Below are 17,984 nucleotides of genomic sequence, written 5' to 3'. Positions count from 1 at the left end.
AGGGCCTCAGGGGAAGGGAGGCAGGGAGGGGGACCTTCAACTCGCCTTTCAGAAACCCAGGCTGGGTAGGAGGAAAAGGGGAGGAGGGGGAGGGAGGTTTCCACTCAAATTTTAACTCACAATTGGAGCATCTGAAACAGGAGGAAGGCCCTTCGTCAGCCGGTTGTGTCAGCAGAAGCTGGACCTTGAGTTCAAAGGGACAGGACAGGGGAAATCCAATCAGGCAGGTGTGAGGGCCTGCTGAACACGAAGGTCGGTCCCGTCAAATCCCGAGAGCCTAGGATTCGTGATGCTGTCCTGAGTCTGAAAGAAACCCAAGGCTACTAGGAAAATACAGTTGGCCTTCCTCCCACCCAACAGGAAAGTGTATGGCCCTCCAACTTTGAAGTACCATCTGGGTTTCCATAATAGGCTCGGGTCTGGATTCCAGCACCGTCAGAAAATAACAACTTCCTGCCCAATTAAGACGTGTGTATGGAGGGGTGGAGGGGAGGGGTTGGGGGGCAGTGGGGGTTGGTAGGCAGGAAGGCCTGGAGCCCATGGGTGATTTCCACCCTCTGCAGGAGTCTGAGCAGCAGGACACGCCTCAAACACCCTGAGATGTGTCCCTCCCAAAACCTGGCTCCAGGACATTGTACCCCCAAGGGCAAGGGCTGAATGTTTTCTAATGAATTTCCATTCACCCAGGATGTGCTCACGATGAAGGTTAAGTCTTAAGTAGGAGGCAGGACCCTAATTCCCAAAAGAATTCTTTCAAATCTGTTAGACTTTTATTGCACTAATTTCAGAAAATTTACATGTGGATAAAAAAAAATGAATTTCAAGAATAAAAACTATTAGGAATGGGGACATCCCTGGTGGTCCAGTGATCAGGAATTTGCCTTCCAATGCAGGAGACGCAGGTTTGATCCCTGGTTGGGGAACTAGGATCTCACATGCTAGAGAAAACTGCATGCTGCAACAAAGATCCAGTGCAGCCAAAAAAAAAAAATCAAAACTGTTAAGACTGGAATTTTCCTTACATGTACAAAAAGGTGTGCAGTATTTGGGCTTCTGAGGTGTGGTAAAGAACCTGCCTGCCACTGCAGGAGACACAAGAGATGTGGGTTTGATCTCTGGGTTGGGAAGATCCCCTGGAGGAGGGCATGGCAACCCACTGCAGTGTTCTTGCCTGGAGAATCCCATGGACAGAGGAGCCTGGGGCTACAGTCCATGGGGTCACAAACAGTAGGACACGACTGTGGGACTGAGTAGATTCTAAATCAAGCCACTGTATCAGCCTAATTAAAAGGCAACTCCAAATATAAGGCAGCACCATATTTTGCCAAGGAAAAGAAAAAAAAAAAAAATTCTGCTCATTTGGACAGGGATGTTGAAGAAACAATCAAGGGTCAACTTACAGTATTTATACATATTTGCTATTGTTTAGTCACTAAATCGTCTCAGACTCTTTTGCAACCCCATGGACTGTTGCCTGCCAGTCTCCTCTGTCCATGGGATTCTCCAGGCAAGAATACTGTCCATTTCCTTCTCCAGGGCCAAATGTATTTCTTACTATGGGACACAGTGAAAAAAACATTTGAAAAACACTGAGGTAGAATTATGGAAATTCAGAGGGGTAATAAAATCAGAGGAAAAGCAAAAGCCCAGGATTCTCAACTCAACTCGATGTCCTGTGTTTCATTACTCCGAACAAGCGATGAGTGTTCTCCAAAGGTGCTCATGGGGGTGGAGGGGTAGGAAGGAGACAGAGGAAACCGATGGACAGTTCCTGGGGATTAAGAGATTCACGGAGAACAAAGGCTCTGAAATCAAGGGTGAGCTTGGTCATAAGCACAGAAGTTCAGGGCACGGTCAGCGGGGAAAGAAACTCACCTCAGCCCAGTGAGAAAACAAGCAATTAGAACACCCACCTGCTTCCCTGCCGCCTGCCGATCTGAACTGCCTGCATCCTCTGCCCCGTGTCGTCTAGGTGAGGTCCGTGCCTCTGTGCACTCCAACCTATCCCTCTTTGGCTAGTGAGGTCTTGCTAAAATATGTCTACAGATGCTTCCCAGGGTAGCCAAATCTAGCAGATAAGAATACAGGCCACCCATTACATGTGATTTTCAGATAAATGATTTTTTAAGGTAAATATGCCACATGCAAATTTGGGACATATCTATACCAAGTTATGTTTGCCTGAAATTTAAATGTAACTATATTTTATCCAGCAACCCTACTTGATACTCCACCCTCTCAAAAGATGGTACCTAATTTCTCTTCCACTTTGTGTGCACCGTACTTAGTGACTCACCAGCGACGGATCAGAGAAAAGGTAAGTGATGAAGTGCCAGCCCTGCTGCTGCTGCTGCTGCTGCTGCTAAGTTGCTTCAGTCGTGTCCGACTCTGTGTGACCCCATAGACGGCAGCCCACCAGGCTCCCCCATCCCTGGAATTCTCCAGGCAAAAACACTGGAGTGGTTTGCCATTTCCTTCTCCAATGCATGAAAGTGAAAAGTGAAAGTGAAGTCACTCAGTCATGTCCGACTCTTAGCGACCTCTTGGACTGCAGCCTACCAGGCTCCTCCGTCCATGGGATCTTCCAGGCAAGAGTACTGGAGTGGGCTGCCATTGCCTTCTCCATGCCAGCCCTAAACCAGATCTAAAAAGGACTGTGGCCTTGGTCTCGGTCTCTTTTGCTGTCTTGGATCCCTGGCTCTGGGTGAGGGGAGGACACCCATGTGGCCCTATGGAGAGGCCTGTGTGGCACAGAGCTGAGGCCTCCTGCCCGTTGCCACGTGTGTGAACTTGGAAAGGGGCTCCCCTGGCCCCAGTCAAGCCTTTAGCTGATTGTGGAGACCAGGAGTCAGAACCACCCCACGAAGCTGCTCCTGAGTTCCTGATCCCTTGATGCTGTTGGACAGCTGTTACTTTAAGCTACTATGCTTTGAGATAATCTGTTACACAGCAGTAGGAACCGCCTACTGATGGATCTCAGGCCAATGACCATCCCCTGTCCGACACCACTGTCTCCTTTTCTGGATTATCCCCAGAGGTGTATAGTCATGCTGGAATCTCTTTTTCAGAAACTCTTGATCTCACGTTTTTTATTCTTCTGTACACTGAAATTCCTGCTAACGGTTCTATAGTCACTATTTCTGATTCCCTTTCCCCTCTTTTTTCCAGAGCTATTCAAATAGGCATTTCAGCCTGAAAAAGCTCTTGTCAAGTAAGAATCACTCCTTTTATTTAATCCAAAATCCAACCTACAGTCCTCATCTAACTTGATACAACTATTCATTTGATAAATATCTATTAAGTAGCTACTGTGTAACAGGCATTGTACTAGATGACTGACAGATCAGATCAGTCGCTCAGTCGTGTCCGACTCTTTGTGACCCCATGAATCGCAGCATGCCAGGCCTCCCTGTCCATCACCAACTCCCGGAGTTCACTCAGACTCATGTCCATCGAGTCAGTGATGCCATCCAGCCATCTCATCCTCTGTCGTCCCCTTCTCCTCCTGCCCCCAATCCCTCCCAGCATCAGAGTCTTTTCCAATGAGTCAACTCTTCACATGAGGTGGCCAAAGTACTGGAGTTTCAGCTTCAGCATCATTCCTTCCAAAGAAATCCCAGGGCTGATCTCCTTCAGAATGGACTGGTTGGATCTCCTTGCAGTCCAAGGGACTCTCAAGAGTCTTCTCCAACACCACAGTTCAAAAGCATCAATTCTTTGGCGCTCAGCCTTCTTCACAGTCCAACTCTCAACATCCATACATGACCACAGGAAAAACCATAGCCTTGACTAGACGAACCTTTGTTGGCATATAGCAGTAAACAAAACAGACCAGAAAAGGGGGAAAAAAAAAACCCACTCCTATCTTTCCTTATGGAGTTTACATTCTGGTATGTGTTGGGGGGGGCGGGCAATGGGACACACAATAAGTTAGTAAAGCATTATGCATATTTCTGGTAAAATGACATGATGTCTGGGATAAAATAGTTCAAAATAAAAGGCCAATGGATAGGAGCAGAGAGGAAAATAGACGAGCTTGTGTCATTGTCATTAATCACTTTCTAAACTTTAAAAAAATTGTTTTTATTAATTTGTTTTTGGTTGCATTGGGTCTCTGTTGCTGTGAGCCAGCATTCTCTAGTTGTGGCAAGCAGGGGCTACTCCTTGTTGCGGTGGACGGGTTTCTCATTGCGGTGACTTGTCTTATTGCAGGGCCCAGGCTTTAGCTGCAGTACGGGGGCTCCGTAACTGTGGTGTGTGGGCTTAATTTCTCTGTGGCATGTGCAATCTTCCTGAGCCAGGGCTCAAACCTGTGTCTCCATGTCCCCTACATTGGCAGGTGGATTCCTATCCACTGTACCACCAGGGGGAGTCTATGTTGTTAATTATTGAAGCTGGACAATGATAGGTGCACGGAAGCTCTTTAAGCTCTCTTTGGCTTTGGTTTGGGTTTGAAATTTTCCATAAGGAGAAGGGGGCAACAGAGAATGAGATGGTTGGATGGCATCACTGACTCAGTGGACATGAGTTTGAGCAAGCTCCAGGAGACAGTGAAGGACAGGGAAGCCTGGCATGCTGCAGTCCATGGGGTTGCAGAGTCACACATGACTGAGTGACTGAACAACAACCCCAGGATGGTCCTGATGGTAAAACCCAGGCCCCCAGCTTCAGGCTGGGCCTCTGGCTCGTGGACACCCTGCCAGCACCTTCTAGGTGGAAGCCCAGGAGAAGCGCGGTCATGTTCTCAGGCTTGTGAGGAAGCGATCAGAAATCATGGAGCACAAAACTCATGTGACATTTTAAAAACACAAGGTACTTCGAAGATAACATGGGGTTTATAGCAGGTGCTCCAGGAACAGCCACTCTGAAGAGGAGGGGCTGTTTCAAGGGGTCCCTAGGGGAACAGTAGGGCCCGGAGGATGCGTTCTGCAGCTTTCTATCTACTCGGCAAGTTGTCTTAAACGTCCCTCACAGGTTCAGCTCAGGCTTCCATCTGCCCTTTCAGGAATCCCCCAGAGCGAACGCTGAGGGACACCTCACCCTGGGAACACCTTGGTACTAAGGAACACGCTGAGTTCAAAGGGTGTGTGCAGCGTGGGGGCAGGACGGTGCTGACAGCACTTCACAGAGCATTGCAGAGCCTCACTGTGCCAGGTGCTCACGGACGCGCGGGCCCAATGTGCTCCTCACCGAAAGGAAGGATCGGGCCCACTTTCAGGAGGAAACAAGACCCAGAGAAGTTAAACAGCCAGTGGACGCCCAGGTGGTAGCAACAGGGCTGGGACTGCCCACCGGGTCACAGGCTGGCCCCGATGCCCCCGGCTCAGGCATCCTGGATGGGCCCGCACCATCGCCCTGAACCTGCTGAGGCTCCAGACTTAGACAAGCCCTCACTTCACAGGCGAGCGAAGCCCCTTGGCCAGAAGCAGCATTGCTTCTGCAAACTCCCCAAAAGGTGTACTGGCTCCCCAAACCACAGGGAGGACCCCAAAGAAAGAAGGAAAAGGTGGGGGCGGGGGCCCGGGAAGGCCAGGTATAGGTGCAGAAGAGCCTGACCCCAGGACACAGGTCTGGAAATAGGTCCCTCAACCCCAGGGAAACACGCCAGCCGGCAGCGTCCTTCTTTACCTTCTTCTCATCTTTACCTTCTTCTCAAACAATGTGGGAGACACAAGAGTCACAGGAAGCTGGAGCCCCGAGAAAAGACCAGGGGACGGGCTGAGAAAGGAATGGTGGGGGCCCTCTGGTACCACAACACAAGTCATGTTGGCTGCCCAGGTAACTGGAGGCTCTTTCTGGTGACGTGTCTGTGTGCACGCGCACACAGACCCTCCAGGTAACAAGTCTTTCTGGTGATGGGTCTGTGTACACACACACTCCACCCTACCCCACCACACAGACACATATACTCTCTCTTCTTTTTTTTCCTGGAAACATCCTCTCCCTCTCAGACCACAGAGGACCCTCTGGGTAACAAGATCTCTTTCTGGTGACATGTCTGTGTACACACACACCCCCCACCCCACCCCATCACACACACAGACACACACACTCCGTCTCTCTTTCCTTTTTTTCCCCTGGAAACATCCTCTCTCACACCACAGAGGGCCCTCCAGGTAACAAGAGTCTCTTTTTGGTGACGTGTCTGTACACACACACACACACACTCTGTCTTTCTCTCTCTTTTTTTTCCTGGAAACATCTCTCCCTCTCAGACCACAGAGGTCACAGCCTGACCCGTGCTGTTCCCAGTCTGCAGGGCAGCAGAGACACGTGGTGGGGGCGGGGCTGTAGGAAGACGGGAGCGGAGACCGAGGAGTCGGAAGCAAGGTCCCAACAGGAGGGAGACGAGAAAGGAGGAGGCCGGCCTGGGTGCAGAGGCCTGGACCCCGGTGGCCTGAGGCGGTTACTCTCCAGCCTGGCTGTGTTCATTAGCGCCTTTGCCTTTTTGCTCCTGGCATCTCAACTTAGATTCTACCATTTACAACCCAAGAGTCACTATCTCAGGGACTCTTCACACATTCGCATACAAAGAAACCAAAGTCATTTTTCAAATTAACTCAAGGAATGGGTTTCTCTTCAAGAAACTGTTCAAATGAAAGCATTTATTTTTATACATGTTGTCTCCAGCCAGTGTATCTCTAATTGCACTTGAGACACTGGGGGAAAAAAACCTGTATTTAACCCTCTGCCAAGTTAAAAGAATATCCAGTAGCTTCCACTTTCTGTTTTAAATGGCTATTACCATTTAATTTACATTCCCTTGGTATAAAAATATGTTTAAAAAAATCCCAGACCAACACATAAACACACTTACCGGCACATTCTTAAAAACACAAACCTGACCGAAGCCCATAGTCGGGAGAGACGGGAGTGGCCTCTTGGGGTGGGGGTGGGAGCCCAGCGGAGTTGTGGGTGGCAGCGGGCAGGGCAGACAGTTCCAGAAAACCCCGGGCCCTGGTCTGCAGCCCAGGAGACCCTCTCAGTTCACGGGGCACATCTCACAGTATTAGAAGACAACCACCTCTCACACTGGATTAAAACCAGGGGGAAGGAATAATGTTCTCAGGGAGCCATACGGCACAGAGGTGCCCCGGAGCGCCACATGGCCAGCGGGCCCAGCCCCAGAGTCTGACCAGAGGCCTGGGGACCACGGCCCGGTCTGGACTTCTCTCTGCAAATGCGAGGGTTCCCAGGGACTTGAGGGCTGCCCAAACCCGGCTGTGGCTAACATGCACAAATGAACGACGATCCGGCAGGGGAGATGCACTGAGCTCCTCGGGGTCACACGCAGGGCCTGCTCCAGAATCAGTGGAATGGCCGCCCCCGCCTGGGCCGGGACCTGAGATGGCCTGCTGAACGGCGCACAGCCTTCCTCTCCTGCCGGTGCAGTTTCTCAGCCTCCTGCTGCTTCTTCTGCTGCTCCGACTGAGAAAGAAGAGTACATGAGGGGAAAGAAAGAGAAAGGACGTGCCAACACCCCTTTCCAAGGGGCCATCGGAATGCCAACGGCACGACCAGCACCCTCAGCCTGGTTCCGGCAGGGACAGTGCCAGCACCACGGTCACTGTGAGGCCCAGAGCCTTAAAACCCCGGGGCCGGGGCACGGCCTGAACCACGCAGCTCGAGGCTGGCTCCTCAGCCCACACGCCACACAGCCCCTCACGGGGGAGCCCGCCTGAGGAAGACGTGATGGCTTTCCAAACGCCCACGACTTCTCTTGTGGAACTGTTCTTCGTTGACAAGCCAGAGCCATTCATCAGTTTACTCACATTGTCTTAACGACAAAAAAAGTCCTTCTGTGCCCCCAAACTGTGTAATAACCCACCCATGATTAACAATGCAGTCCCCCGGAGCTGGTTCCAAAGAGAATCAAACTCCCTTGAAAGGGAGAGAGCTACCACTAAACACTGATAAAGGCTCGGCAGACACATCAGTCAATCGCAAGTTCACGGCCGGAAGGGGCACATGAGTTCTGGGACGGCTGCTTTGAAGGCACTGTTCTCAGCACTCAGGTGAGAAAACCAGACCTCCTCCAGATGGTGTCACTCGTCTCCAGACGGTGTCACTCGTCTCACAGAAGAGAGCCACATTAGTGCAGAACCTGCACTGAAGGGAAGCGACGCTTTGGAGTTCTAAGAATACAGCTCCATTCCACCGAGTCTGGTTTGGAGAAAACTAACCCCTAACTGTGAAGCTCAAAATAAAAACCTTAGCTGGTGGAACTGAAAGAAGGTCCAACTTTGACAGCAGTGGCGGGGCAACCACTTTCAAAGTTGCAAAATGGCGCCTTAGAGACACCTGCACGGCCTGCCGGCCTGTGACCCGCCAGCTCCAGGCACCTGGGGGGTACTCATTCATATGTCTGCCTTGAAGAACAAGTCTCTGTGTTCACTTATTGCCGGATCATTCCACTTCTGTAAAGTGAAAGAGCTGGGAGGTGACGGAATCATGAGAAAAGAACATGATTTATAAGACCAAAAACTGATGACTCTTTCCTATTCGAGGAAACCCTTGGACTGAGATTCTGAAGCGTCGAGCACTTCTCCTATGTGCCATTTTTCAAAGCCTTTTCAAAGTGACCCGCCCAGTGTGCTCCTCTGTAGGTCACCCCGGGGCGCGGTCCTTCCTGCCTGAGGCCAGCCCTGATCTCTCACTACAGGATGAGGAACCTCTGTCAGCCCCCTTCAGTCTGCCTCTTCCTGCAACGGACCACAGTGACTCTAAAAATAGAAACGGTATGCCGGTCTCCTGCTAACTAGACCTTTTCAACCGCTTTCCACGGTTCTTAAGACCACGGTTAAAATTTAACCTTGGACACGGCCCTGTTGGACAGCTCTACGTGCCTCTCCAGCTACGTGTGAGGCCACAGTTGGCAGCCCCGTGATGGCTGTGCTTCTCACACGTAGGCTCACTCCCACCCCACAGTGAGGCTGGAGGCTGGAACCCTGCCCGCCCCTCAGGGCTCTGCCTGCCCCTCACCCAGCTGTCCCTCACTCCTCCACTGGGCCGGGCCCCTGACACTCCCAGCCCTGGGCCCCCAGGAGCATGTCCCACATTACGATGAGGTGACTGTATGTGATCTCCCTCCATCCACGGGACTGCAACACCCACGGCCACGTCTGTCTGTTCTGTGTGTCCCTAGCACGTGGCAGAGAGCAGGCTGAGGCTCCTTTGTGAATGAAGAACTCAGAAACCCGAGGGAAACTGCAGGCTCCCTAGCAGACCAGATAATGGTGTGTCAGCAAGCCCCTGAACACTGCTTATTTAATATTCTGTTTCTTCATATTAAGAAAAGTGAAGTGTCCGACTCTGTGCGACCCTGTGGACTGTAGCCTACCAGGCTCTTCCATCCATCGGATTCTCCAGGCAAGAATACTGGAGTGGGTTGCCATTTCCTTCTCCAGGGACTCTTCCGACCCAGGGATCTCCTGCATTGCAGGCAGACACTTAACCTCCTAAGCCACCAGGGAAGCTCTCATATTAAGAAGCATCCCTTTAAAAATGCCTCTGGTCCAAGTAACTTTGGGAAATGAGGTACTAAATAAAGATAAACAGGGAGTGCTGGGGCTTTTAAAGTCATGAGCTGCTCTGCGTCTTTGATACGGACATCTGTCGTGGATTTCCCTTGGGGGTATGGTGGCAAAGCCAGCTTCCAGGAGCCCCACCTACATCTCCTGGAGCACACTCCACAAGGCCTGGCCCGTGGAGTCCCCACAAAGGCAGGTGTCTACGTGTGAGCTCAGAGGTAGCAGCGATCCCTGCAGAAAAACCTGTCCAGAAACATGTGTGTGTTCACTTGTGTCTGACTCTTTCGTGACCCCATGGGCAGTCCGCCAGGCTCCTCTGTCCATGGGATTCTCCAGGCAAGAAAACTAGAGTGGGTTGCCATTCCCTACTCCAGGGGATCTTCCTGACCCAGGAATCAAACCCAGGTCTCTTGCATCTCTTGCACTGGCAGGCTTTACTATTTTACCACTGCGCCACCTGGGAAGCCCCTGTCCAGAAAAAAACTGTCCTTATCCCCAATCTAGAGAAGAGCTGTATCTGCAAGATGCTGCCACTGCGTGACCGATTCGTTACAAGTTAAGAGCCAACCAGCTCCTTCTCCTCCCTGTTCCTGTCCTGACTCCTTCCCCACATCCATGGCAGTCCTATCTCGGGACACGGGGGAGGCTAAATGCAAAGCCCACACCTGCACCAGTACCCGGCTGGCCCAGGGCCCCTGAGGGAATGAACTACAGGGTATTTAAAAGTAGAATCTGGGACCTAATCCTAGTTTTGCCACTATGCAATTTTAAATAATATTAAAGCATAGGTTTTTCTCCTTCAATTTGATTCACATTTTAGAAAGTATATATGAAAATACTTGGAAAACTCGAGATTTTACCTGAATATATCACATACCTAGTATAAAAGAATTTGTATTTAAAAAAAACCCCACAACAATAATTCCATAAAAATTCTTAAATAAAACTAAGATTTAATAGTTGAAATTCTATTAGTCAAAGGATGAAACAGGCATAAGCCAAATGCCAACTGATGCATTCCCCAAACTAGTTTCAAAGCCTCTGCTAGACTCAACCGCAAGGCTGTTTTAAGTATTTTCACTTAAATGTTTCGTTTTTGTGTTGCAGTTTAGTCACTAAGTTGTATCCAACTCTTTGCAACCCCATGGACTGTAGCCCACCAGGCTTGTCTGTCCAAGGAGTTTCCCAGGCAAGAATACTGGAGTGGGTTGCCAATTCCTCCTCCAGGGGGTCTCCCAGGCCAAGGGATTGAACCCATGTCTCCTGCACTGCAGGCAGATTCTTTACGGCTGAGCCATCAGGGTAGCCCTCTATTGTTTTTTGGGGGGTGGGGATGGGGGAATCAGAGCCATCTTATTTCCAGTTTACCACAAATCATAAACTGATACTGACCTCAGTACCTTTCAACTGGGGAAACGTGGTGCGCTTGCGTCCTCCCAGCTCACCCCGTGTGGCAGAGGGAGCTCGGGGCCGGGCAGCTGGGAGCTTGCGAGGTCTTCCCACAGGAGACCTGCGCCTGCCGCCCCCTCAGCGTCGTGAACTTCAGAGGGAATTAGGAAACGTTCGAGGGTACACAGAGAATCTCTAAGAAACTAGGCACAACGAGTTAGTCTGAACACACAGCCAGTTTTGGCTTATTTAAATGAGAAATGTAAGATGCAAGTTTGCTGTAAATGGAGACAGTTAACTGAAAAGCTTCTTACACACAGAATAAAAAAGTTCTAATGGGAGGAGTGGGAAGAGGAGGATTTGGGAAAAGGTAATCAAAAGTACAAACTTCAGTCACGAGATAAAGGAGTATTAGGGGTGTGATGTACAGTGTGAAGACTACAGTCAAAACTGCTATATTACACACAGGAAAGCTGTTTAGAGGGTAAATCCTTAGAGTTCTCATCACAAAGAAAAAACAATATTTTTTCTTTTTCTGCTTTTTTTTTTTTTATCTATATAAGATAATGAATGATAACTAAGTAAAAAATATCCTTATCATTTGGCAGGCCTTCTGACGACATCAGAAAGAACTGTCAACAACCAGAGATGAATGAGCGGACGTTGTGAACACATTTCTCCGAAGGAAATGTATGAATGGCCAATAAGCACATAAAAAAAATGCTCTACCATTGTTAGTCATCAGGAAAATGTCAATCAAAACCATAGTGAGATACCACTTCACACCCACAAGGATGACTACAATAAAGACCGACAGTAACAAGTATTGGCAAGGATGAGGAAAAAACAGAACCCTCACAGACTGCTGGTGGGAATGGGCAATGGTGCCATCGCTCTGGAAAACAGTCTGGTTGTTCCTTAAAAAGTTAAAACAACAAACAACCCTAATGTCCACCATCAGATTCAGGGATAAGCAAACTGTGGAAAGGGCTTCCCAGGTAGTTCAGTGGTGAAGAATCTGTTGCCACTGAAGGAGACATGGATTTGATCCCTGGGTCTGGAAGATCCCCTGGAGAAGGAAATGGCAACCCACTCCAGTATTCTTGCCCAGAGAATCTCATGGACAGAGGAACCTGGTGGACTACAGTCTATAATATCACAAAAGAGTTGGACTCAACTTAGCGACTAAACAACAAAAAACTGTGGTATATTCACAGAATTAAATATTACTCAGTCACAAAAATGAATAAAGCTCTTGTACATGCTGCAACGTGGATTAGCCTTTAAAAACATGCTAAGGTAAAAGAGGCTAGTCACAAAAGAAAACATGTTGTGTGATTCTATATATACACACAATGTCCAGAACAGGCAAATCCATAGGCTGGGACATGAGAGGGTGGGGTTTCCTTCTGGAGTGATGAGGATGGTCCAGATTTAGATGGTGATAATCGAGCACAGCATTTGGTGACTACTAAAAACTCTGGGAGTTGATGATGGACAGGGAGGCCTGGTGTGCTGCGATTCATGGGGTCGCAAAGAGTCGGACACGACTGAGCTACTGAACTGAACTGAACTGAAAAACCCTGAACTGTATATTTTTAAAAGGGTGGATTTTAGATACTTGTATTATATCTCAATTTAAGAAAAGGATCAGAAGCGAAGTCTTTGTCATTCTTTTCCTCTTTGTGACAACACATATTAAGCGAGAGTGACTAAATGAGAAAAAAATTTTTTTGAAAACTAAAACCATGGAGCTTCTTCACTCATCTGTTCATAGCAAATATTTAAAGCAGCTTATTCCTCCTTCATTGTATGTCAGGTGTCATCAAAGGTGGATTAGAAATGACTGTGGTTAAGTCAGTTTAGAATGGGACCTACTGCGGATAAAGTAATTTACCTCCTGAAACTACCCACCCTGGGCAAGCTGACTGCACTGTGATGAACACATTAGAAATCACCAGTTCTTATCATCTTCAAGTCCATGTGAGCCTCAACTATTCTTTCACAGTGGTGGATGGTCAGGACTTCTGTTTTACAAGGTCCCACCTCAGGTGGCCCAGCAAGCCCGAAACCATGCTGCGGCTCTTCACCAACAGTACCGAGCCTGGGGTCACGGGGGGCCTGCCTCCCTCGGGACACCAGACGGACGCCTGGCTCTGCCAATGCTCTGCCCTGCAGTGTGCTTGCAACCCAGGAGGGGCTCCGGCTGCAGGCAAAACATGCCCAAACAGCACACACTCCCTCAACAGGGGGAAGCTTGGAAGGCAGCTCTCAGGTCAGACACACACAACACTGATGGAAGCCTCGTCTTCCTTCTGTGAATTAAAAAAGAACACGAGAAAGCAACTTACCTTCTTTAATGTAAATGTCAGTTGTTTGCTGCCAACCGTGGTGTCGGATACACTCAATGTTCCGTTTTTCGCTTCAAGTTTCAACCGGTCTTCAAGGGTTTTACTGCAGGAAATTTAAGAGAATGACACATTAATTAGGGTTATGTTTTGATTTCCCATTAGAAACAAGCTTTAATTAGAATCGATCACACAAAGAATGACCTTTTACACATGTGGTAAAGACAGAAAATGGCATTTGTTTAACACAATCAATGGACAGAATTGCAGACACTCAAACCGTCATTACTCAGACTCAGCAAATATACAGTAGAAACAATGGCTGTCCCAAACACCCATTAATTAAGTATTTTAAGTGGTGGTTCCAAATATTTCAGTGCTTGCTATTTATGTTACTAAATCACATTTCTGAAGCCAAAATGCAAAGGAGCCATATTTCTGAAGCATGTAATTTACTGTAACGGTCAGAGGCACTTAAGCTGCTAAAGCATTTTATATTAAATCCAGGCACCAGTTAGGTATGTGAGCATCTCAGCAACTCATTCACCTTCTACACAGCAGTGAACACAAGCAAAGCCTTTTGGGTCAAGCCACAGAGAAGTGCTAGGAGAACTCTGACTTTTCCTTCACTCGGTCTTAGCTTGTGGACCACACTCATTACCCAGAGTACAAGCAACTTGACACGTGAGATCATCTGATGACATGGAGAAAACAAAAGCAATCACACTGGGGATTTGACTCAGCCTGATTCAGGGCTACCTCTCCTTTCAACTTCGTACGTGACTTGCTTTCTGACACAATTTACCCCCAATTCAAATTTCATTTCTTGATCATGTTTCTAAAGTCTCTCTCTATAATCTTTGTCCTTGTTATGGTCTGCTGTGCCTGGCAACTCAGTGCATCTACGACAGTCAAGATGTTGATTCTGAATTTAAATTTAGTACCAGTTATATAATACTTCATTCGGACACGACTGAGCGACTTCACTTTCACGTGTTCTTTATAAAAGCAGATCAGCGTTAACTTGCTTTAGAGAGAAAAAACAGAACTAAGCCTAAAGATAGATATTTCTAGTAAGTTTTAATGTTAGCTCTAGCCCTTCTGCATGTGTGCGTGCTCATTCATTTCCAACTCTTTGTGACCCCATGCACTGAAGCCTACCAGGCTCCTCTGTGCATGGGATTCTCCAGGTTAAGAATACTGGAGTGATATGATTCAAGTGAGGAGATGCCCACGTCCAAGGTGAGAGAAACCCAAGTAGGACGGTAGGTGTTGCAGGAGGGCATCAGAGGGCAAACACACTGAAACCATACTCACAGAAAACTAGTCAATCTAATCACACTAGGAACACAGCCTTGTCTAACTCAATGAAACTAAGCCATGCCCGTGGGGCAACCCAAGACGGGCGGGTCATGGAGGAGAGATTTGACAGAATGTGGTCCACTGGAGAAGGGAATGGCAAACCACTTCAGTATTCTTGCCTTGAGAGCCCCATGAACAGTATGAAAAGGCAAAATGATAGGATACTGAAAGAGAAACTCCCCAGGTCAGTAGGTGCCCAATATGCTACTGGAGCTCAGTGGAGAAATAACTCCAGAAAGAATGAAGGGATGGAGCCAAAGCAAAAACAATACCCAGCTGTGGATGTGACTGGTGATAGAAGCAAGGTCCAATGTTGTAAAGAGCAATATTGCATAGGAACCTGGAATGTCAGGTCTATGAATCAAGGCAAATTGGAAGTGGTCAAACAAGAGATGGCAAGAGTGAACGTCGACATTCTAGGAATCAGTGAACTGAAATGGACTGGAATGGGTGAATTTAACTCAGATGACCATTATATCTACTACTGCGGGCAGGAATCCCTCAGAAGAAATGGAGTGGCCATCATGGTCAACAAAAGAGTATGAAATGCAGTACTTGGATGCCATCTCAAAAACGACAGAATGATCTCTGTTCGTCTCCAAGGCAAACCATTCAATATCACAGTAATCCAAGTCTATGCCCCAACCAGTAACGCTGAAGAAGCTGAAGTTGAACGGCTCTATGAAGACCTACAAGATCTTTTAAAACTAACACCCAAAAAAGATGTCCTTTTCATTATAGGGGACTGGAATGCAAAAGTAGGAACTCAAGAAACACCTGGAGTAACAGGCAAATTTGGCCTTGGAATATGGAATGAAGCAGGGTAAAGACTAATAGAGTTTTGCCAAGAAAATGCACTGGTCATAGCAAACACCCTCTTCCAACAACACAAGAGAAGACTCTATACATGGACATCACCAGATGGTCAATACCGAAATCAGATTGATTATATTCTTTGCAGCCAAAGATGGAGAAGCTCTATACAGTCAACCAAAACAAGACCAGGAGCTGACTGTGGCTCAGACCATGAACTCCTTATTGCCAAATTCAGACTGAAATTGAAGAAAGTGGAGAAAACCACTGGACCATTCAGGTATGACCTAAATCAAATCCCTTATGATTATACAGTGGAAGTGAGAAATAGATTTAAGGGCCTAGATCTGATAGAGTGCCTGATGAACTATGGAATGAGGTTCGTGACATTGTACAGGAGACAGGGATCAAGACTATTCCCATAGAAAAGAAATGCAAAAAAGCAAAATGGCTGTCTGGGGAGGCCTTACAAATAGCTGTGAAAAGAAGAGAAGTGAAAAGCAAAGGAGAAAAGGAAAAAATATAAACATCTGAATGCAGAGTTCCAAAGAATAGCAAGAAGAGATAAGAAAGCCTTCTTCAGCAATCAATGCAAAGAAATAGAGGAAAACAACAGAACGAGAAAGACTAGGGATCTCTTCAAGAAAATCAGAGATACCAAAGGAACGTTTCATGCAAAGATGAGCTCGATAAAGGACAGAAATGATATGGACCTAAAGAAGCAGAAGATATTAAGAAGAGATGGCAAGAATACACAGAAGAACTGTACAAAAAAGATCTTCACGACCCAGATAATCACAATGGTGTGATCATTGACCTAGAGCCAGACATCCTGGAATGTGAAGTCAAGTGGGCCTTTGAAAGCATCACTATGAACAAAGCTAGTGGAGGTGATGGAATTCCAGTTGAGCTATTCCAAATCCTGAAAGATGATGCTGTGAAAGTGCTGCACTCAATATGCTAGCAAATTTGGAAAACTCAGCAGTGGCCACAGGACTGGAAAAGGTCAGTTTTCATTCCAATCCCTAAGAAAGGCAATGCCAAAGAATGCTCAAACTACCGCACAATTGCACTCATCTCACACGCTAGTAAAGTAATGCTCAAAATTCTCCAAGCCAGGCTTCAGCAATATGTGAACTGTGAACTTCCCGATGTTCAGGCTGGTTTTAGAAAAGGCAGAGGAACCAGAGATCAAATTGCCAACATCCGCTGGATCATGGAAAGGGCAAGAGAGTTCCAGAAAAACATCTATTTCTGCTTTATTGACTATGCCAAAGCCTTTGACTGTGTGCATCACAATAAACTGTGGAAAATTCTGAAAGAGATGGGAATACCAGACCACCTGACCTGCCTCATGAGAAATTTGTATGCAAGTCAGGAAGCAACAGTTAGAACTGGACATGGAACAAGAGACTGGTTCCAAATAGGAAAAGGAGTACGTCAAGGCTGTATATTGTCACCCTGTTTATTTAACTTATATGCAGAGTACATCATGAGAAACGCTGGACTGGAAGAAACACAAACTGGAATCAAGATTGCCAGAAGAAATCTCAATAACCTCAGATATGCAGATGACACCACCCTTATGGCAGAAAGTGAAGAGGAACTCAAAAGCCTCTTGATGAAAGTCAAAGTGGAGAGTGAAAAAGTTGGCTTAAAGCTCAACATTCAGAAAACGAAGATCATGGCATTCGGTCCCACCACTTCATGGGAAATAGATGGGGAAACAGTGGAAACAGTGTCAGACTTTCTTTTTCTGGGCTCCAAAATCACTGCAGATGGTGACTGCAGCCATGAAATTAAAAGACGCTTACTCCTTGGAAGGAAGGTTATGACCAACCTAGATTGCATATTAAAAAGCAGAGACATTACTTTGCCAACAAAGGTTCGTCTAGTCAAGGCTATGGTTTTTCCTGTGGTCATGTACGGATGTGAGAGTTGGACTGTGAAGAAGGCTGAGCACCGAAGAATTGATGCTTTTGAACTCTGGTGTTGGAGAAGACTCTTGAGAGTCCATTGGACTGCAAGGAGATCCAACCAGTCCATTCTGAAGGAGATCAGCCCTGGGATTTCTTTGGAAGGAATGATGCTAAAGCTGAAACTCCAGTACTTTGGCCACCTCATGTGAAGAGTTGACTCACTGGAAAAGACTCTGATGCTGGGAGGGATTGGGGGCAGGAGGAGAAGGGGACGACAGAGGATGAGATGGCTGGATGGCATCACTGACTCGATGGACGTGAGTCTGAGTGAACTCCGGGAGTTGGTGATGGACAGGGAGGCCTGGCGTGCTGCGATTCATGGGGTCACAAAGAGTCGGACACGACTGAGCGACTGATCTGATCTGATGATTCACGCTGATGTATGGCAGAAACCAACACAATACTGTAAAGCAATTATTCTTCAATTAAAAAAAAAAAATATTGGAGTAGGTTGCCATTTCCTCCTCCAGGGAATTTTCCTGACCCAGGGATCGAACCCCCATCTCCTTTGGCAGGCGGATTTGGGAAGCCCTCTAGAAAAGGTTAAAGCAATACCCTCACAT

At 47.5% G+C, this 17,984-nt stretch overlaps 1 protein-coding gene across 4 annotated transcripts in view; it reads right to left on the bottom strand.

Moving 5' to 3' along the window:
• Positions 1–6,584: 6,584 nt before the first annotated feature.
• The window catches only part of NOL10 (nucleolar protein 10), a 90,018-nt gene continuing 78,618 nt past the window's right edge, over positions 6,585–17,984 (bottom strand). For 2 of the 4 annotated variants that reach the window (XM_027556086.1, XM_027556088.1), the window contains exons 20-21: positions 13,271–13,373; positions 7,447–9,218 (exon numbers count right to left, since the gene is read on the bottom strand). In XM_027556086.1, the coding sequence (XP_027411887.1) occupies positions 8,994–9,218; positions 13,271–13,373 (328 nt within the window). In that variant the 3' untranslated portion in view covers positions 7,447–8,993. The other 2 variants (XM_027556087.1, XM_027556089.1) reach the window with 2 other exon arrangements.

This window comes from Bos indicus x Bos taurus, chromosome 11 (genome assembly GCF_003369695.1).
Source record: "Bos indicus x Bos taurus breed Angus x Brahman F1 hybrid chromosome 11, Bos_hybrid_MaternalHap_v2.0, whole genome shotgun sequence".
Taxonomy (NCBI): domain Eukaryota; kingdom Metazoa; phylum Chordata; class Mammalia; order Artiodactyla; family Bovidae; genus Bos; species Bos indicus x Bos taurus.
Note: the sequence above shows the minus strand (reverse complement) of the source record. Positions and strands in the feature narration are given on the sequence as shown.